We start from the raw sequence: 18,690 nt of genomic DNA on the forward strand, positions 1-18,690 counted from the left end.
TAGGTTAGAGACACCCGCCACCGCTGCCACCCAGCTTTTCTGCAGGGATGCCACAGTCGGCTCTAGGCTGTGCACAGGGCAGGAAGCTGGGGGGTCCGGTCATTGTAAAGCAGTAGTGCCAGGTTCCTGCAGCTCAGCTCTTGTTGCAGTGATTATTGAGACAATTCTTATTCAAGGTGGAAATAAATCCAACCCATTCTTCATATTCGGCAATCCAAAGATACACAATGTCATAAACATATCAAAAGGAGGTACAAATGCTTCCCCTTCCATCACCCAAAAAGAGTTTAGAGTAAAAGGGGAACGGCGTGCCCCCATTGCTGTATCTGACTTTTATTTTGAAACAAAAGGCCCAGCAGTGGCTGTATCTGTGGGTTTCTAAGGTGGTCAGAAATCATATTTGGACCCTACAGGGCACTTACCATGGACGTCAAGTGGAAATAAAGATGTTATCTATTTAAAGTGATGTATTTGTTTCTCTAACAGACAGTTTTACATAGCCACCTCTACACCCACTACGGCAATGTACTTAAACACTTAGATGCTGTGCTAGGAGTAAAAGGATTACAAAGGTTATACTTCCCAGTAATTCCAGTGGCATCATGATAGCGGATCCACTATATCATTATGGGTTCCCATCTAATAATTGCAAAATGTGCATCTTTGTGCATGTTCATCTTCATGTTCACTACGCTCCAAACACAAAACTGAGTGTAGTGTATATGGGGACACAGATTGGATTGTGGACTTCAGTGGTGATGGGGGCGGTGTGGGTACCTTCTCTTTGCAGTACAGCACTTTTATATACTGTATACTGTTGATGAATATGCAATATATAGTGAAGTATATGGTAAGATCTATATGATATATGTGTATGAGTAATGCAGTGTTATGATAGGGATGAGGAGCGCGGTGTCACTTCTGGATGAATGGCGCACTAAACTGCTGTGACTGCACAGCTCAGCACTGACCTTGGTGTGCTCCGCTTAGTTCTGTGTCTAAAGATAGATACAGGACTTTGCATCTACCAAAAGGCTACGCACAGTGCCCAGAGCATGTGTGTGAAGGGTCTGGCTGCAGCTTCTATTTTTTCCACATCTTGTCTTTGGTCTCTGTAATGTGTTTACAGGGAATGTGGAAAGATGCAGCATAGTCTGGAGGAAAGGGGGGACATGATTGAGACCTTTAAATATGTTACAGGACTAAATGAGATTCAAGAGGGAAGTGTTTAAATAAAAAGCAGAACACAAGAACAAGGGGACATAATCTTAGTTGGGGGAAATCAGAAACAGCACAAGAAAATATTTCTTTACAGAAAGTAGTAGATGCTTGGAACAAACGCCCAGCAGATGTGGTTGGTAAATCCACAGTAACTTAATGTTAACCTGCCTGGGATAAACATCTATCTACCCTAAGAAATACTAAAAGGGCAGACTAGATGGACCAAATGTTTGTCTTTTCTGCCAACTATCTTTTATGTTTCCATGCATGTTGTTCCTATTGGATGTGCACAGTCTTATTCATTGTTGTACATTTATCAGTACATTCTCCTTGCAGCAATAAACATGCAGAGACCTACATATCCTCCAGACTAGTAGTGTTCAACCTGATGTATTATGGTGGCCTCAAATACAGTCCTTAAAGGGAACCAGTATACTTACTAAATTGCTGTTGACCCCGGCTGCCATCTTGGGTCGACAACGTCATCTTCAGGAGGCCGGCCAGACCGCTCCAGCCGTCCCTCATGCCAGCCCCCCTCCAGTGCGTCATCAGCTGTTTAGCCGCGATTGGCTGAGCATAGTTATGCTGAGCCAGTCGCGGCTGAGCAGCTGATGACGCGGCAGAGGGGGGCCGGCATGAGGGACGGCTGGAGCGGTTCGGCTGACCTCCCGAAGATAACGTTGTCGACCCAAGATTGTAGCCGGGCTTGACAGCAATTGAGTAAGTATACTGTACCACGGGGAACACGGGGAAGGGGGCCATTCACTTAAATAACACACATTACAAAGTTGTATAACTTTGTAATGTGTGTTATTTAGTGAATAAATGTTAAACGTCGCACTACCCCTTTAAGGGTCCGTTCACACTAAGCAGAATCGGAGGAAATTCAACCCTTGTCGCAGACTCCTCTCGGAATCCCGTCTGCCTCACTGTCTCAATGTGATGTCTTGCTCGTCTCCACTCAAAGAATTGACATGTCATTGCTTTCTGTTCAGAATTTTCTCCTGTTTTGCTCAGTGTGAACGGGCTCTTAATGCTGCAGAGTAATTCCTAATATCACTAAGATCAAGAAGCCCATCCCTGTTTCATGCTGCATTCCATTTTGAATGAGTGATGTACAGTATGATCTTGGGAAATAACATAGATGATTTTCTTACAGAATGCCATGATGACTTTTGAAGAGGAAAAGATGCAGGTAGCATGCGATGACTTGAAAATGACCGAAAAGCTGTGTGAGAGTGATGAAGGAGTAATAGAGACCATCAAAAATAAGATCAAGAAAAATGTAAGTATGGCTTACAGGGGGCACTCCACTATTCCATTTATTTAGTTGCTGGAGATAGCGAATTGCACTCGACCAGCTCCATAGACAATGCATACAATGACAACACACACGCATAAATCGCCGCTTTGTTCAGAACAGTTGGTGGAGATGAAGACAGCCAATAGCAGGAGGGTAACAAGTAATGGTGGAGATCCACAGTATCATTGGAATGGTGTCTGACCATTACAGCATCATGAGCTTAGAATATGAAGAGTTTGTGACTATTGTGTTCTCCATTCTGTGGTATGTCGTTGTTAATGTACAGGCATAAAACAGAATGATGTCACAGTATCAGGAAAATGCGCATAGTTATGTCACATTCCCAGAAGTATACATACAGTAATGTCACCGTATCCGCGTAATGCACAGAATGGGATCACGCAATGCTGTCACAGTCTCAGAATAATGCACACAGTCATGTACGGTACCTGGATTATACACACATTATGGTCACAGCATAGACATAATGCTCATAGTGATGTCAGAGTAGTAGCATAATGCACATAGTGATGTCAGAGTAGTAGCATAATGCTCAGTGATGTCAGAGTAGTAGCATAATGCACATAGTGATGTCAGAGTAGTAGCATAATGCACATTGTAATGTATCCAGGCGTGTCACAGAACGCACATAATGAACACAGTGATGTTGCAGTACCAGAAGTATACACACTTTATTAGGATAACGCACAGTACAATAGGTATCCATAGTGATGTCACAGTATTGGGATTATGTAAACATAATCGTTCACAGCATAGAGGTTATGCATACACATGTGTCACTGTAGTAGAATAATATACATAGTGATGCCAAAGTACAGGGATTGTGCACATGGTCTTGTCACAGTACATGTATAATGCACACAGTGGTGGGATTATGCACATAGTGATGTCACAGTACAGGGATGATGTGCATGGTCTTGTCACAGTACATATGTAATGCACACAGTGGTGGGATTGTGCACATAGTGATGTCACAGTACATACTGTATATAATGCACACAGTGGTGGGATTATGCACATAGTGATGTCACAGTACATATATAATGCACACAGTGGTGGGATTATGCACATAGTGATGTCACAGTACATATATAATGCACACAGTGGTGGGATTATGCACATAGTGATGTCACAGTACATATATAATGCACACAGTGGTGGGATTATACACATAGTGATGTCACAGTACATATATAATGCACACAGTGGTGGGATTATACACATAGTGATGTCACAGTACATATATAATGCACACAGTGAGTGGCATTATGCACATAGTGATGTTACAGTGCAGAGATAATGTACCCGGCCATATCATGGTACATAGATAATGTGTATATGCTGTTACAGTACAGGAATAATGCATGTAGTGATGTCACAGCACAGAATATTGTAAAGAGGGACCTGTGTGGTGACATGTTCTCTTATTAAGATGACATTTCTCGCTTCTGAACTCTCTCTTAGTCAGTGCTTTGATGTCGTTTGTGAAGCATCAGTGCAGTCCTGACATCATTAACTGGAAAGTGAAAAATTCAATATAAATGACAACCATTAGAAAATCTTTAGAGCGTACCTTTCATTATGATTCCTCACCCCATCGGTGTGCAGTCGCTCCTGCTGCCGAAGTTCGGGTAACTATGGATACGATTCAGTTCCGTTCAGAAGCCTTATTCTGTTTCAGTGAGGCTCGTGTACAGAACTGACCTAGTGTGGTTGTATTCATAGTTACATAAACGTCTGTGGTGATAAGAGGAGGCTGCTGTAAAGTGATCTGTACAGCATTACAGCGACATGTCACACAAGTAGATAGAGGAGATAATAGCAGCTCCCTTTGGAATGAATTCTTTAACGGTCAAAGAGTACCAGGTGTAATGTTTCACATTTATCTCAAGGGGACAGACTATATTGTCGTCTATGTCCATGAGTCTTGCTGTAAAGCATATCACTAAATACTGTGGCAAAACAGCTCCGGCAATATGGCAGCCCCCATAACATTGTACAAATGGTGGGGACAAAAAGTCAAGAAATACAAATACATTAGAATAAAAGAACAACCTCTAGTATCTGACCTTATTCAGTAAAAAAGACTCTAGGCAACACATTCCCTTTAAGCATGTTAAGAGGGATTTCATATTGTTCTTTTTAAACTCCTGGGGTGCCATACATATTTTTTCAGCTTTTTGCTTCTGCTTTATTGGGTATATATAAAAAAAATCATAGAGGAGCCTACAATAACACCCCCCCCCAAATTTAAGAACAATCACTTTCCTTTCCTTTGTGGAAGACGATGAAGCTGTCTTGCTTATATTGTGATATTGTTACACTGCAGAGGCTCACTGTAAGTTCACACGGCCAATAGGGAAGGGCACATGGAATGGAGACCCCTCCCCAAGCCCATGCTTCTGGTGCTATTTAGTGTGTCTATTACACTGATGCCAATTGTTACATTTCACAAAAGCATTTACTTTTCATCTGACAATGTTAATGATTTGCCCGCCTGTTCTGTGCCATTGTGTCCACTATTAATTTGTTACATTTTATTACATTGTTAGGACGTTGTGACCTTTATCAGATTTTTTTCTGTTGTTAAGTAGCTGTTCTGATCACCATACTGACTGTTTTCATCTGAACCCATGACTTTCCCTTTAACAGGCCGACGGTAGGAAGTCTGCCCAGTCTATGGTTGACCGCCTGCAGAGACAGATCATTATTGCAGACTGCCAGGTCTATTTAGCTGTGCTTTCTTTTGTTAAGCAGGAGCTGTCAGGTGAGTCTCCAGATTAACAGAGATGTACTGGGTGAATTATGCTGAGCACTGGCAGACGTATTAACCTGCTTTGTGAGTCAGACTGTCCTGTGTGTGTAGCTAATGGTCTTACTGTCATTACCTATTGTGTATGGAAAAGAAAGGAAGTGTAGGCAGGAGCCCTTGTATTAAAAGCTTGTGCACATTGTCATCTGCACGCCACTCACAAGAATAATATACTATGCAGCCTTTATACTTCTTATGTATTATTTACTATATAGTGACAACTTTTATAGCTATATCTCCACCTGTAATACAATTTATACCATACATTTTACAGTCTATCTCTGCTTTACATCCTGGAAATCAGTACAGGGCATTAGATAAATCCTGTGGTTCTTCCTACCGTAATAGTGCAAAGTTACAGCGTTATCTACTATATACCGATTCCCATGGTGCACACTTCCATTCAGAGATCATTGCTGTTTGTTACTAATGTGTTGTAATGGAAATGAAAATTGATTCATTTGTATCCACCTTACATCTCCATCAGGACATCCATGCAGAAAATATAGGATCTGATTGTCAATCATTCCTGATGTGCTTAAAGGGAAACTAACAGCAGGTTAGAAGACTCTAACGTCTATAATGTTACCATAGACACTGAGAAAGAAGGGAGTTTTTATGTGAAATATTCAGTTCAATTAATATGTATTTTAGGTAGTTTAGTGCACTGGGACTACTGACCTCGGTGCACCGATCCACTCTACCTGCCTTCTGTTTCCTGCCCTCTGCTATGGCACCCATTACTGCAGAGCACCTGGACGAATATGCATAAGTAGGGGTGGGCAGGGTGGATCGGTGCACTGAGGGCATTAGTCCCACCACCATTGCGCCAAACCACCTAAGTTACACATTTATTAAACTGAAGATTTTATGGTAATGATGCTGAGGATGCGGTAAGAAAATGTCCTTCATTCTCGGCATTCCAGTACTTTGGGAACATAAAAGCAGAGTCTTCTAACCTGCTGTTAGTTTCCCTTTAATTGTTAAATTACCCTTGTTCATATTCCTGTTCATCTGAGGGGTGTACTTCTATTATATCCCATCAGACTTGGTAATTTATTTATTGAGTCCAATGATTCCATACCACTTAAGGTCCCCACTTTATACTGATGTCAGTCGTGAGTATTAAAGAAATCCAGCAAAAATTTTTATTAAAGTATTGTACTGCCCCCAAAAGTTAAACAAATCATCGATATACACTTATTACGGGAAATGCTTATAAAATGCTTTTTTCCCTACACTTACTACTATATCAAGGCTTCACTTCCTGGATAACATGGTGATGTCACGACCCGACTCCCAGAGCTGTGCTGGCTGTGGCTGCTGGAGAGGATGATGGAAGAGGGATGCTCAGTGTCCCTCCAGTGCCCTGTGTCCCTCAGTGTCCCCCTGCCATCATCCTCTCCAGCAGCCACAGCCTGCACAGCTCTGGGAGTCGGGTCGTGACATCACCATGTTATCCAGGAAGTGAAGCCTTGATATAGTAGTAAGTGTAGGGAAAAAACACTTTATGCCCATTTCCCGTAATAAGTGAATATTAGGGATTTGTATAACTTTTGGGGGGGCAGTACAATACTTTAATAAAGATTTTGCTGGACTTCTCCTTTAAGTGTACGGTACGGAGGATTACTCTCTCTTCTTTCCTGCCATGATGCACTTCCACAATAGTACTGTAAAGATCAAACTGATAGATCCCTGTTTTTAAATCTTATTGTCATCTTATTGATTGAAAACACCTTTAAAGCGAATGTACCACCAGGTACATTACTTTGGGTATTATACCTTAATGGATCAGGGCTGGCCACCCAGTTCCCGCGCACAGTGTCTTTTCAGGAGCACCTTGCCATCTCCGGGCACTGGAGGCAGGCCCGGCAGCCTGACAGTGTGACAATCTCCCCTCTGTGAAGCGGCTCCATTAGAATCAATGGAGCCACGTCACAGAGGGGAGGGGGTTTCATCTTACTGAGTGGCGGTGGCCTCCAGTGCTCCAGGGCGGGCCAGTGTTCCAGAAAAAGACCACGCCACCGTCATCCCTGCGCCAGCACTGATCAGTTAAGGTATAATACCCATAGGGAAGTACCTGATGGTACATTCGCTTTAAATGATCTGCGGACCTTAAAGGTTCACATACTTTTGCCACTCACAGATATGTGATATTGGATAATTTTTCTCAACAAATAAATGACAAAGTCTAATATTTTGCTCAATTGTTTAGATTGGCTTACATCTATTTTTAGGACTTGAGGTCAAATTTGTGCAGAAAATACATATTTTATATAATTCATGCAGAATAAAGAAAAAAACATGAAAGGCTTACAAATGTTTAAGTCCCCCTTTAAGGCTGAATATAACTTTAGGAATAAATTCAGGAGTGATATGAAATAAAAGCCTGGAATAAAAAATACAAAGATTCGCCAAGATTCTTCAGCTGTAATTGGCAAATTCTGCCTTCTATTCGGTCTTGAAGCGGCTCTTTTGTCCTGCTGTCTTTCCGGCTAGTAGCAGAGGTTAGCAGTTCACATCCATCTGCAGAAATACAATGGGACTGCTTCCATGGTAGGGAAGCGCCTGAGGAGTGATGAATTAGATATGAGAGGTGCACTCTACAGCATTATGACACTGCATTACACTCTTTATCTGCCATTTACATACATTTAATATAGATATGTACATGCCGCAGAGCTGAGGCCATGCTTTCCTTCACCTGTATGCCCTGTATCTAGATACCCTGGGCAAGGCCAAATGCCTTGGCACTCTGCCCCTGGTTACACCCCTGTATACATTGTCCTACATCAGCAATCCCCAGTTATACACACAATACACTGTGCAGATCATTTAAAAACATTGACCAAGATTTATCAAAGTGTGTTATAAAGAAACTAGTGTAAATGGCCCACAGCAACCAATCACAGCTCAGCGCTCAGCTCTGGTAAATTTAAAGCTGAGCTGTGATTGGTTGCTATGGGCAGTTTACACCAGTTTCTATTTGACACGCTTTGATAACTTTTGGTCATTGATTTTCATTATATGGTTGGCTGATCAGGCTGAGAGATGTAGTTCTACAACCCCATGAGCTCTACACATATCTGTGCCTGTGAGGGCTTACTATCTACTTCTAAACTTTGCTCACACAGTCTTTTTTGAGTCATAAAGTCCTATAAACAGCCATTTTTTGTTTATTAAGATGTATTGACCTCTATAGGAAATTGGCAGGTATGGCTGGGTTCACACTACGTTTTTGCAATCCATTTTTTCAAAAAGCGGATGAAAAAAACTGTTGGAAAAATGTATTAATTTGTGTGCATCCGTTTTGATCCGTTTTTCCATTGACTTCCATTATTTAAAAAAACGGATCCGTTTTTTTAACGTACACAAAAATGAGGTTGACTACAATTTTGTGTACATTAAAAAAAATTAATCTGTTTTGATCTGTTGTGGGTTTTTTTTTTTTTTTTTAGGATAGTTTCACACACACTGTATCGCAGCGGATTTTATGTTGCAGATCCGCTGCACAGCATCAAATCTATACTATCAAATCTACTGCAGATCCTGTACGTGTGAATGCACCCTGAGGCTATGTTCAGACCTTGTAAGAGACCGTTGCCAGTCTCAGAAAACAGCTGGTCTCAGAAAAGATCATCCCGACTGGTACTGCAGTAGGGGCCGGATGATCTTTAGCACCGCTGAATTCAGATGCTGGCGCATCCGTGCGTGCCCCCATCCGAATTCCTCGCTGCACACAATGGAGCGTGCAGCCGGAGCCGCACACTCCATTGTGTGCACTGAAAGGGTTTTGTCATGACATATCAGTTTCTTGCAGCGCCGCTAGGGATCCCAGCCAGAGTGTATGCTATGTGTATACACTCCGGCCGGGATTCCCTCACCCTTTAGCACAGCGTAAGTTCTGCACTAATCACGGCCGTTGCAACCACAGCGGAACAGAACTTACGTTGTGTGAACATAGCCTTATAAGGGAAGTCAATGGAAAAAAGGATCAAAATGGATAATGGATAAAAATGCACGTTTTTCCATCCATCCTTACTTTTTTCTATTTTTTTTTTTCATAAGAGGGAAAAAAAAAACTGATTGCAAAAACATAGTGTGAACCCAGCCTAATTTACAGTGCACATAGCCCCTGATTTAGATCTTCTACTAGTAACTTGTTTGATGAGAACCTCACAGGTCCTTGGGGCCTCACATACTGACCCAGGGACCTGCAGGTCAGGAGACTTCTCATACTTTTCTCCTCTCTTGAACGTTCTGCGATCCGGCAGAAGTTAGCGTTTATACAGTGCGGCAGTGACTTTATTTTCCAGTCATGGCCAGAGTGGTCAGTCACAATGCTGCTGCCTCTCTCCCGCCCAGACAGTGGTGATTGACCTGTCAGTAAATCTTCCATATTGCATATTGAAACACAGTGTTTGCAGCAATAGCTCAGTTGTGAACGCTTCTCTCGACTAAAACACAATAAAATTTATCACGAGACTTAGCTGTGAAGTTGTTATCATATGTAGATGTGACCATGTAAAATGATGGAGATCCACACTGTAAACCCCTATGGTTTTACTTGTATGATCTTCCCTGTTTTCTGTTGTTCTCCACCAGCGTACATCAAAGGCGGCTGGATCCTGCGAAAAGCTTGGAAAATTTACAACAAATGCTATGTGGACATTAACACCCTTCAGGAAATGTATCAGAAGAAGCTATCTCAGGAATCCTCTCCCTCTGACGCCGCCAATGATAATCACATTGCCGTTGAGGGTGTCACGGAGGATGCTCTGAACAGACTGAAAGGTGCTGTGAGCTTTGGCTACGGACTTTTTCACCTTTGCATATCCATGGTGCCCCCAAACCTGCTCAAAATCATCAACTTGCTGGGGTTTCCAGGAGACCGTCTGCAGGGGCTATCTTCACTGATGTATGCAAGTGAAAGTAAGGACATGAAGGCCCCTTTAGCTACGTGAGTAGCTATATTGCAACACTTTCATAGTTGATATAGTATAAACAGTAAGTAACCTTTATGAGAAAGAGACAAAAGGGTAACAATGCAGATATAAAGCTAACGTGGGACTCCGATGTCTTGTTTAGTAGATTATATAAAGAGTCAACGTGTACCAGAAATAAGATCACAGGGATAGCATTGATGTATGACTGATCTTATTTATAGATGGGTACTGTATATTTATCCTAAACTCATATTCCTAGGATCCTTCTTTGAGTCTGGTAAGTTGCCGCAATATTGTGTTACATTTTATAGCAAAAAGTACCAACTTTTTACCTGTGGTTCCATGCACAGATGGCTGCCTTACTACCATGCCAATAGGAAACAATAGATTGTGCCAGAACCAGACCATGACAGTTTATACCCCTGATGAAACTGTTCAGCAGAAACACGTAGGGTAAACAAAAATATGTTTATTAGTTTACAGGAAAGGTACTAGTTAGTGAAAATACTTGAGGCAGGTGAAACAATACTAGAACCAGGGTGTTAGACTGCTACCAAGCTAACAGTACAGAGTCTGTCCTATAAAACTCCTATGAGGGTCATAACAGACCAAGCAGTTGTTTGTTTTAACACACTCAATAAAAAAATCTGTTAATTGTCCTATACCATGCTGAATTTGGTTTTACAGACAGTATTAAAGGGGTAGTGCGTTTAACATTTATTCACTAAATAACACACATTACAAAGTTATACAACTTTGCAATGTGTGTTTATTTAAGTGAATGGCCCCCTTCCCTGTGTTCCCCCCACCCCCTGAAGTGTGGTGCATTATATTTACCGAATTACTGTCGACCCCGGACCCCATCTAGGGACAATTACATAATCTTTACGTCATTGTCCCAAGATGGCAGTCGGGGTCGACAGTAATTCGGTGAGTATTATTACAATTCATGTGCACTGGTTGTGCATTTGCACATAGTCTATTTTGCTGATAGTGAAATTCACTGTTTTTAAGTTACACATGGATGGGTTTCCAAAACATCATCCGCATGTACTGTGTAGAATGTACAGTGATAATCCATCGTGTCTAAACATGGTGGCTATGCTTGCAGTCAGTAATATGGAGACGCGTTGCATTGGAGCTGGATACAAAACACAGTAGGCACAGTAGTCTTTATGAAGACTATTTGCAGAGTATTGACTATTCCAAGAAGTAAAAAGGTTGCTGCAAAAGTATGTATAACCTTTAAGAATGCACAGAAAGCATTTACGCTGAAAGGGTTTCCACAGAATACATATTGCTGAAAACCCGATAACAAACATGACCTTTCCTGCCATCGGTTATTCCATTGAATCAAAGTGCATTATGTCATACTAAGAGTTGGGTTTATTTTCCAGAAACCTCATTGTATCCGTGAGCATGCTCTGCATGCAGTACCAAGTGCGATCCTAGGGCTTCTGTTTCAAAATTAAATTAAAAAAAAATTCTCTAATCCCACACAATTACTTAAAAAAAAATCCACAATCATGAAATGTGATGGGTGACAAAATGACCATTTATCATGTGTTAAAAATTCTCTTTTTTACCATGTATTGTAGAAATGCTAGTGTCAGCCATGGCTGATAATCCCCTGATCGTCCACTTCTGTTGTATGTGTTTAGCTGAGATGGGGTCACTATGGGTAGTTTGGTGTCAGTATTACGTGCTTTCTCTATTATAAGCTGCAGGGCAATGCACGGATCATTGCTTCTAACCCATGTCAGCTTTTCCAGTTTGGTCAGAGTTTTTTTCACTTCTGTTCTCACATCCTCATTCTTAGTATCTTCTGTATGTATCTCAGTATGCTTATCCTGTATCACTATAACATGCAGAAGTCTTCCATTTCTATACAGGCTAGCCTTGTTGTGGTACCATACGGTAGTCCGCCCTTTTTTTGCACTGGATGGAAGTGATAATCAAGCAGGACTAAAGGAGGCAAAGGAGATTCTTCACAAGAAGGAATCTGCATATCCAAACTCCTCTCTATTCATGTTCTTTAAAGGAAGAGTCCAGCGACTAGAGGTATTCTTCCTCCTTTCACCCTTTCTTATAAGTCACCATGACACAGTCATTCCGGGAATCTCCGGCGCCTGACACATTTCTTTTGACTTTTTTTTTCCTATGAAAAGTATTTATCCTTATTCCTATACATATCATATCATATGTGCGTGATAAAGCAGTCACAGGGTATTGATGAGTGAGAACAGTGAGAACACAGTCACTTAGCATATGTCTCTAGCTTTCTCCATACGTTCCATGAGTCAGGTACCTTATAAATCCGCCACTAATAGGGCTGGCCACTTAGAATAATTGGATACTTCACTTTGTTATTGTGACTCTGTGATCGTAGGTGGTTCAGAGAACGGATAAAGTACATTTTGTGCTCGAGACAAGTCATTTATGTTTCCTCTTAAATTCCATTAATCATACTGTATCATTCAGAGCAGCTAGAAAATCAGTGTATATGACTCATGTAATGTAACAACAGGCATGGCAATCCACAGGCTTATCTTGTGTGGGATACGGTGTTCTTCTCCTGTTCACCAATGTGCCCTGGGATCACACTGCTACTGTATGCCAAGATTGGTGCGCAGGTTCAGACTCACGTTTCTTAAAGGGCTAGCAGCACTAATTTCAGCGGTTATTAGCCAGTACCCATGTACCCAACCACTCAAGGTATATTAATTGTACTGGCCTAGATTTTATAGTTATGCTGCCCGCCTTACATCTACCTTTCAACAGCAGATGCCCATAGGCTGCCTATAGTGGTGAGGGGGTTCCTTTCACATCTTTTTATATACAAGTTGTATATGGCTTTGTGATCCCTTTTACTCTTGTATATGTAATTTTTGCTGACACTGTGAGAGCACTACAACCATGCTTGATACAAGCATCAATAAAGCATTGATTCTGGTGTGAATAAACAACCACTCTTTGGACATGCAGCCTCCATGCTATACTTTAATAGAATGTACCTATTTATTTACTTGGAATAACATCCAGAAGTAAATTTAATACTATGATGGGGGAAGCCAAAAATATAAATGGCTTTGTCTCATAGATTACAATAACAGGTAACTCTTCAACTTCTCATGCCTATTCCATCTTTTGTTCTCATCTGATTTGAATAAAAAAAAAAACAACAACACTCTTTATTCTATAAAAGTAAGGAGCTCATACTACACATTAAGGCCCCGTTCCCACTGAGCAAAGCTAGCGGAATTCCGCGACGGAATTGTCCGCCGCGGAATGCCGTTAGCCTCCCGCTCATAATGGGACTCTATGGGAGGCGCGCGCTCCTGCCCTGTCCGCGCTGAAGAATGAACATGTTCATTCTTCAGCGCGTATAGAGCAGCAGCGCGCGCCTCCCATAGAGTCCCATTATGAGCGGGAGGCTAACGGCATTCCGCGGCGGACAATTCCGTCGCGGAATTCCGCTAGCTTTGCTCAGTGGGAACGGGGCCTAATTTAGTACTTTGTCTTGATAAAAATAATGGAGCTGAATTAATGGGGGAGTCATGGGGTAGGAGCTCTCACTCAAAGGATCATTCACCTCACGGCTATCTATTGTCTATAACCTTGTAGAATGTTTCTGCGTAAAACGTATATCTGACCACTCGGTGAAACATTGCTAATACTGCATAGACTATTATTTATTACATGACATTCACAATTTTAATGGTGACATGTGTATAGCTGATTGTGGTGTCATATTAGATTTGTCATCTCTACTTAATGTTCTGCTTCTGTTCCAGTGTCAAATAAACAGTGCCTTGACCTCCTTCCACACCGCTCTGGAGCTTGCAACAGAGCAGAGAGAGATCCAGCACGTTTGCCTATATGAGATTGGTAAGTGTTAGACATCTTCAACAAAACTATAGACCGCTATAGCAAAATCCACAACACCAGCATAAGGCGACTCATAGGGGGAGATTAATCAAACATGGTGTAAAGTGAAACTGGCTCAGTTGCCCCTAGCAACCAATCAGATTCCACCTTTCATTCCTACAGACTCTTTGGAAAATGAAAGGTGGAATCTGATTGGTTGCTAGGGGCAACTGGGCCAGTTTCACTTTACACCATGTTTGATAAATCACCCCCATAGACTCCACAGAGAAACAGAATAACTAGAAGGAGAACAAAACTATTGGATGTAAGGTCCTAAGAGGAGGGGGACTTTTTAAAGTAAAAGAAGTGCTAGTAACAGATTCAATGGTGTTTTTTGACTCCTCCACATATCCTTGCCTCTTCGACACCTCTACAGGTGGTTTATGGTTTTCTCACTCTTTCAATTGCCTGAACTGCTGTTGACAGAATTCAGATATGCTTTACAGCGGTCACATGTGCCATATTAACCTGTAGTCTGGGGTTTACTCATTGACTTGTATGGGATCTTAATCTGGGCATGCTCTGTGTCCTGTGCAGAGGACATTGTGCGAGGATTGGAGGGAGCTGAGCTAGGACATCACCTATTGTCAGGGGTGTAGCCGAAGGGCCGCAGGTAGTGTTGAGTGAACTTCATGAAAGTGACAGAGTTGGCAACTTCTCTGAAGCCAGCCACTTGGTAGTTAACTCCCAGCATCTGAAAACTCCGACCTCTGTATACTGCTAAGCATTGGAGCATGTCAGGCATAAGTAGCCAACCTTAAACTGTACCTGTTGTCATAAAAAATTGGCATGTCATAGATACATGTCAAAAGTTCTGATCAGTCCCGGTCTGAGTGTTCAGGCCCATACTGATCGTGAGAGCGAGCGGGGAGAGGACCGCGCTTCAGAGGTCTGCTTTCTGCTCTTTGTCAGTGAAAAGAGTCTTCATAGACTTACATTAGCATCTAAAGTACATTATGATGCACTATATAGCGCTGTCCACTCTGTTTGGGGCTGCGTATCAGTGTAGAGCTACTACCTGCATGTAGCTTGCAATGGTAACAATATAAAACAAGGTATCTGATCGCGCTCTGAGTGCGATCAGATACCTTGTTTTATAGACTTACATTAGCAGCCCGACTCATCACGTGACACGGAGCCAGGAGAGGATCACACTTAGTGCGGTCTTCTCTCGGCTCATTCTCATGATCACTACTGGTCTTAAACACTCAGATCCAGGCTGATCACAATTTTTGACATCTCTCTGAACATGTCAAACGTTTTGTTTTAATAAAATAGCCATAAAGGATGCGGCACTCACCAATATTCTGTGCAGAATTTTCTTTTATTCCAATGATGTGTAATTACATCCTAGATGCTTCAGCAGTTTTCTATGATGACAGGTACACTTTAAAGAGGTAAAGGGGGTCTTCAAGCTCCTGTCGATATACCACAGCCTATTGTGATGCCGGATCCTGTGTTACCTGACTCCAGCTTTAGTAGTACCTTTCGTTGTAATTCTGTCTATGATGATAACAAGGAGACTGCTGTAATGAATGTAACTAATCTCAGCAGGCCAGGAAGTGTCCGTCTATTCTGAGGCTCAGTGGTCAGTGTTTGGATAACAGCCGGTCTGACGTATATGCTAGCCCCCACCCCACAATATTCAGTTTCTGACCCCAATCACTGCTGGCAGCCTCTGTAGTTTAGTGATAAGATCCTTCCATTTTCCTTGAGGTAAGAAAGGGATCACATGATTGTGTGACAGCAAGCGCTGAAGATCATCAGACATCTTCAGTTACAGTTGTTTGTCTGTCACATGAAATTGCACCTGGTATGGTCTCGTATATAGGCGGCCTGCAAGAGATTCTATACTCGAGGATGATGCACCCTCTTGAGGTCCTGACCGATTTTGTTTTTTTTTATAAATTGTTTATTTTCAAGAGCTTTTTCATTTTTAACAGTATAAGAAAAAAAAAAATAGGCAGAATATGTCAAACATTCAGTAGAAACAGTCATAACAATGGGCCACATGGCCGAGCAGAGAAGTATGTAAAAGAACATTTAGGGCCAGCCCTCCAACACGGACAGGGAACAGCCGACCCACTTACATCAATCAAACAATCTAATCAAGTAAGCTATTAAACTGAACTGCAATATAGGGCTAACTATAGCCAAATAACTGGGGGGAGACAAGACAAGGACAAGACAGAGACATCACAAGAGACAAAGCGGGGAGGCAGGGAAAAGGGAAAACAACCTAATCATAAAGGCAGAGTACTCTCACAGATTCACGTTCGGTGCAACAGATCATAATAAACATCCCATAGTGTCCATATTTGCTCGCATTTCTCTATACGGTGTTCTTGTGCTGCAGTCATAAATTCTAGTCGTCTCACTTCCTGAATGCGATTGACTAATTCAAGTGCTGATGGGATTAAAGTTTGCTTCCAGTATTTAGCAAGGAGACACTTGGCTGCGGTTAACACGTGGAGGAGTAGTCTGGCTGAAGGCTTCGACAGGGTTTTAGGTGGAAGATTCAGAATATATGTCATCGGGTCCAAAGGCACTACTGTTCCCAACACTACCGCCAACAGGCCCTGTATTCCCCTCCAGTATGGTCGAAGCTTAGGACAGTCCCAAAAAATGTGTTGGAGGGTCCCCACCCCTGTCGAGCATCTCCAACAAACCGATGGAGCGTCCGGGTAGAGGCGATGGAGAAGGTCAGGGGTGTGGTACCAAAAGAATAATATTTTGTACTGGTTTTCTTTAAAAGAAACACACGCAGATGATTTGACCGCCTGTGACCAAATCCGTTGCCATATCGGTTGTGGGAGCTTCCTCCCCAAATAAGCCTCCCATTTTGCCATATAGGCATGTGAGACATCTTGGCCTTCAGGAGGCGAATTGAGTATAGAGTAAATAGTAGAGATTAGACCCCTGGTGGAAGGACGAAATTTACAAAGCCTCTCAAAAGGTGTGGGTTTGGGGAAGGGGGCATAATCCGTCATTACTGCTGCTGCGTAAGAGAGTGCTTCATGATATACTGCTGCAGACCGTGGAAGACTTTTTCTCTCCCTCAACAGTGAAAAGGGGATGACCCGTCTAGAAAACGGGTCCACTATGTCAGCAAAGTGAAAAAGGCCTGCTTCCTGCCATGGAGCAATGGACTCGTAGGAACAACCGTCAGATAACAAGCTAGTATAGATAATAGGAGCAAGTGGGGAGGGAGTGGAGTGTAAAGGGAAGCGTGAACACGCTTTGGACCAGACCTCAATTGTGTGTTTCATAGGACCTAAAAGGGAACCGATTTTGTTTTAATGATGTTTAATGTTATAATGTTATCATTTTTTGTTTCTTAGGTTGGTGCAGCATGATAGAAATGAACTTTAAGGATGCCTTCCGATCCTTTGAAAGGTTAAAAAATGAATCAAGGTGGTCGCAGTGTTACTATGCCTATCTTACTGCAGGTGAGACACGTCAGGTTTAATCTGTTTAGCTCTGGTGCTGAGATGTATTTATGGTGTATTTACTCACACAGATTATCTGACAGATTATTGAAGCCAAAGCCAGGAACAGATTATAAACAGGGAACAGGTCATAAAGAAAAAAAATACTGATTTCTCCGCCTTTCAAATCCATTCTTGGCTTTGGCTTCAAAAATCTGTGTGTGTAAACGCAATATTAAATCACTAGAATAAAACGCTTAACCCCTCTACTGTGGAAACAAGGGGTGTTAAGAAGTCTACCCAGTTCCATAAATAATTTTATTGAGTCTAGGACCCAAAGGACATAGACTTGGCACTGTAATAACATTGAACAGGATTCTATGTCCATGATAGTTGATTAACATTTCTAGTATGAAAATGTAAAATTTGTAAAAAAAAAAAAAAAAAATCCTTTTCGGTTAAAGGGGCTTAATGACTCTTCAGTATCATCATACTTACCATGTATTATGATCACTGGTCAGTACCACATTTTCTCTTTATTGTTAGTCAAGTGCTCCTGTGACATGCAAAAAGATTAGAGTGGTTGGGGCCTTGGTATTTACCCCCCCCCCCCCGGGACACTTAAAACAACTTTGTTATTCCAATTTCAGTCTGTCAAGGTGCCACTGGAGACGTCGATGGTGCCCAAGAAGTATTTAGAGACGTCCAGAAACTTTTCAAGAGGAAAAACAACCAGATTGAGCAGTTTTCAGTGAAAAAGGTTAGTGTATTATTGGTTAAGGATAGCGATGTGATGGGAAGAAAGCAGTGACTATATAGGAATGTAATGTTTATCATCACAAGGTCACACCCTTCACAGGATGGCTAGGGACACATGGTTGCTTTTACCACATGGTGATGTTCAGCATGAGAGTCACAGTTGTGTAAATGAATAAAATTGACATGAGAATATAATTGCTGCCAAAAAATTAACCGCTTGATGTGATTGTGCACCATAGAAGTCAGTGGATCTAATCCTGCTGAGCCATAGTG

The 18,690-nt window shown here is 41.9% G+C and overlaps 1 protein-coding gene across 1 annotated transcript in view; it reads left to right on the plus strand.

The window, feature by feature from the left end:
- TTC39C (tetratricopeptide repeat domain 39C) overlaps window positions 1-18,690 on the plus strand; it is a 58,751-nt gene that overhangs the window by 34,706 nt on the left and 5,355 nt on the right. Inside the window, exons 3-9 of the mRNA XM_069957690.1 lie at window positions 2,381-2,506; window positions 5,198-5,312; window positions 9,963-10,317; window positions 12,196-12,364; window positions 14,098-14,191; window positions 17,572-17,679; window positions 18,309-18,418. Coding sequence (XP_069813791.1) covers window positions 2,381-2,506; window positions 5,198-5,312; window positions 9,963-10,317; window positions 12,196-12,364; window positions 14,098-14,191; window positions 17,572-17,679; window positions 18,309-18,418 — 1,077 coding nt within the window. The remainder of the gene's footprint in view (window positions 1-2,380; window positions 2,507-5,197; window positions 5,313-9,962; window positions 10,318-12,195; window positions 12,365-14,097; window positions 14,192-17,571; window positions 17,680-18,308; window positions 18,419-18,690) is intronic.

This window comes from Dendropsophus ebraccatus, chromosome 2 (assembly GCF_027789765.1).
Source record: "Dendropsophus ebraccatus isolate aDenEbr1 chromosome 2, aDenEbr1.pat, whole genome shotgun sequence".
In the NCBI taxonomy this organism is placed as follows: domain Eukaryota; kingdom Metazoa; phylum Chordata; class Amphibia; order Anura; family Hylidae; genus Dendropsophus; species Dendropsophus ebraccatus.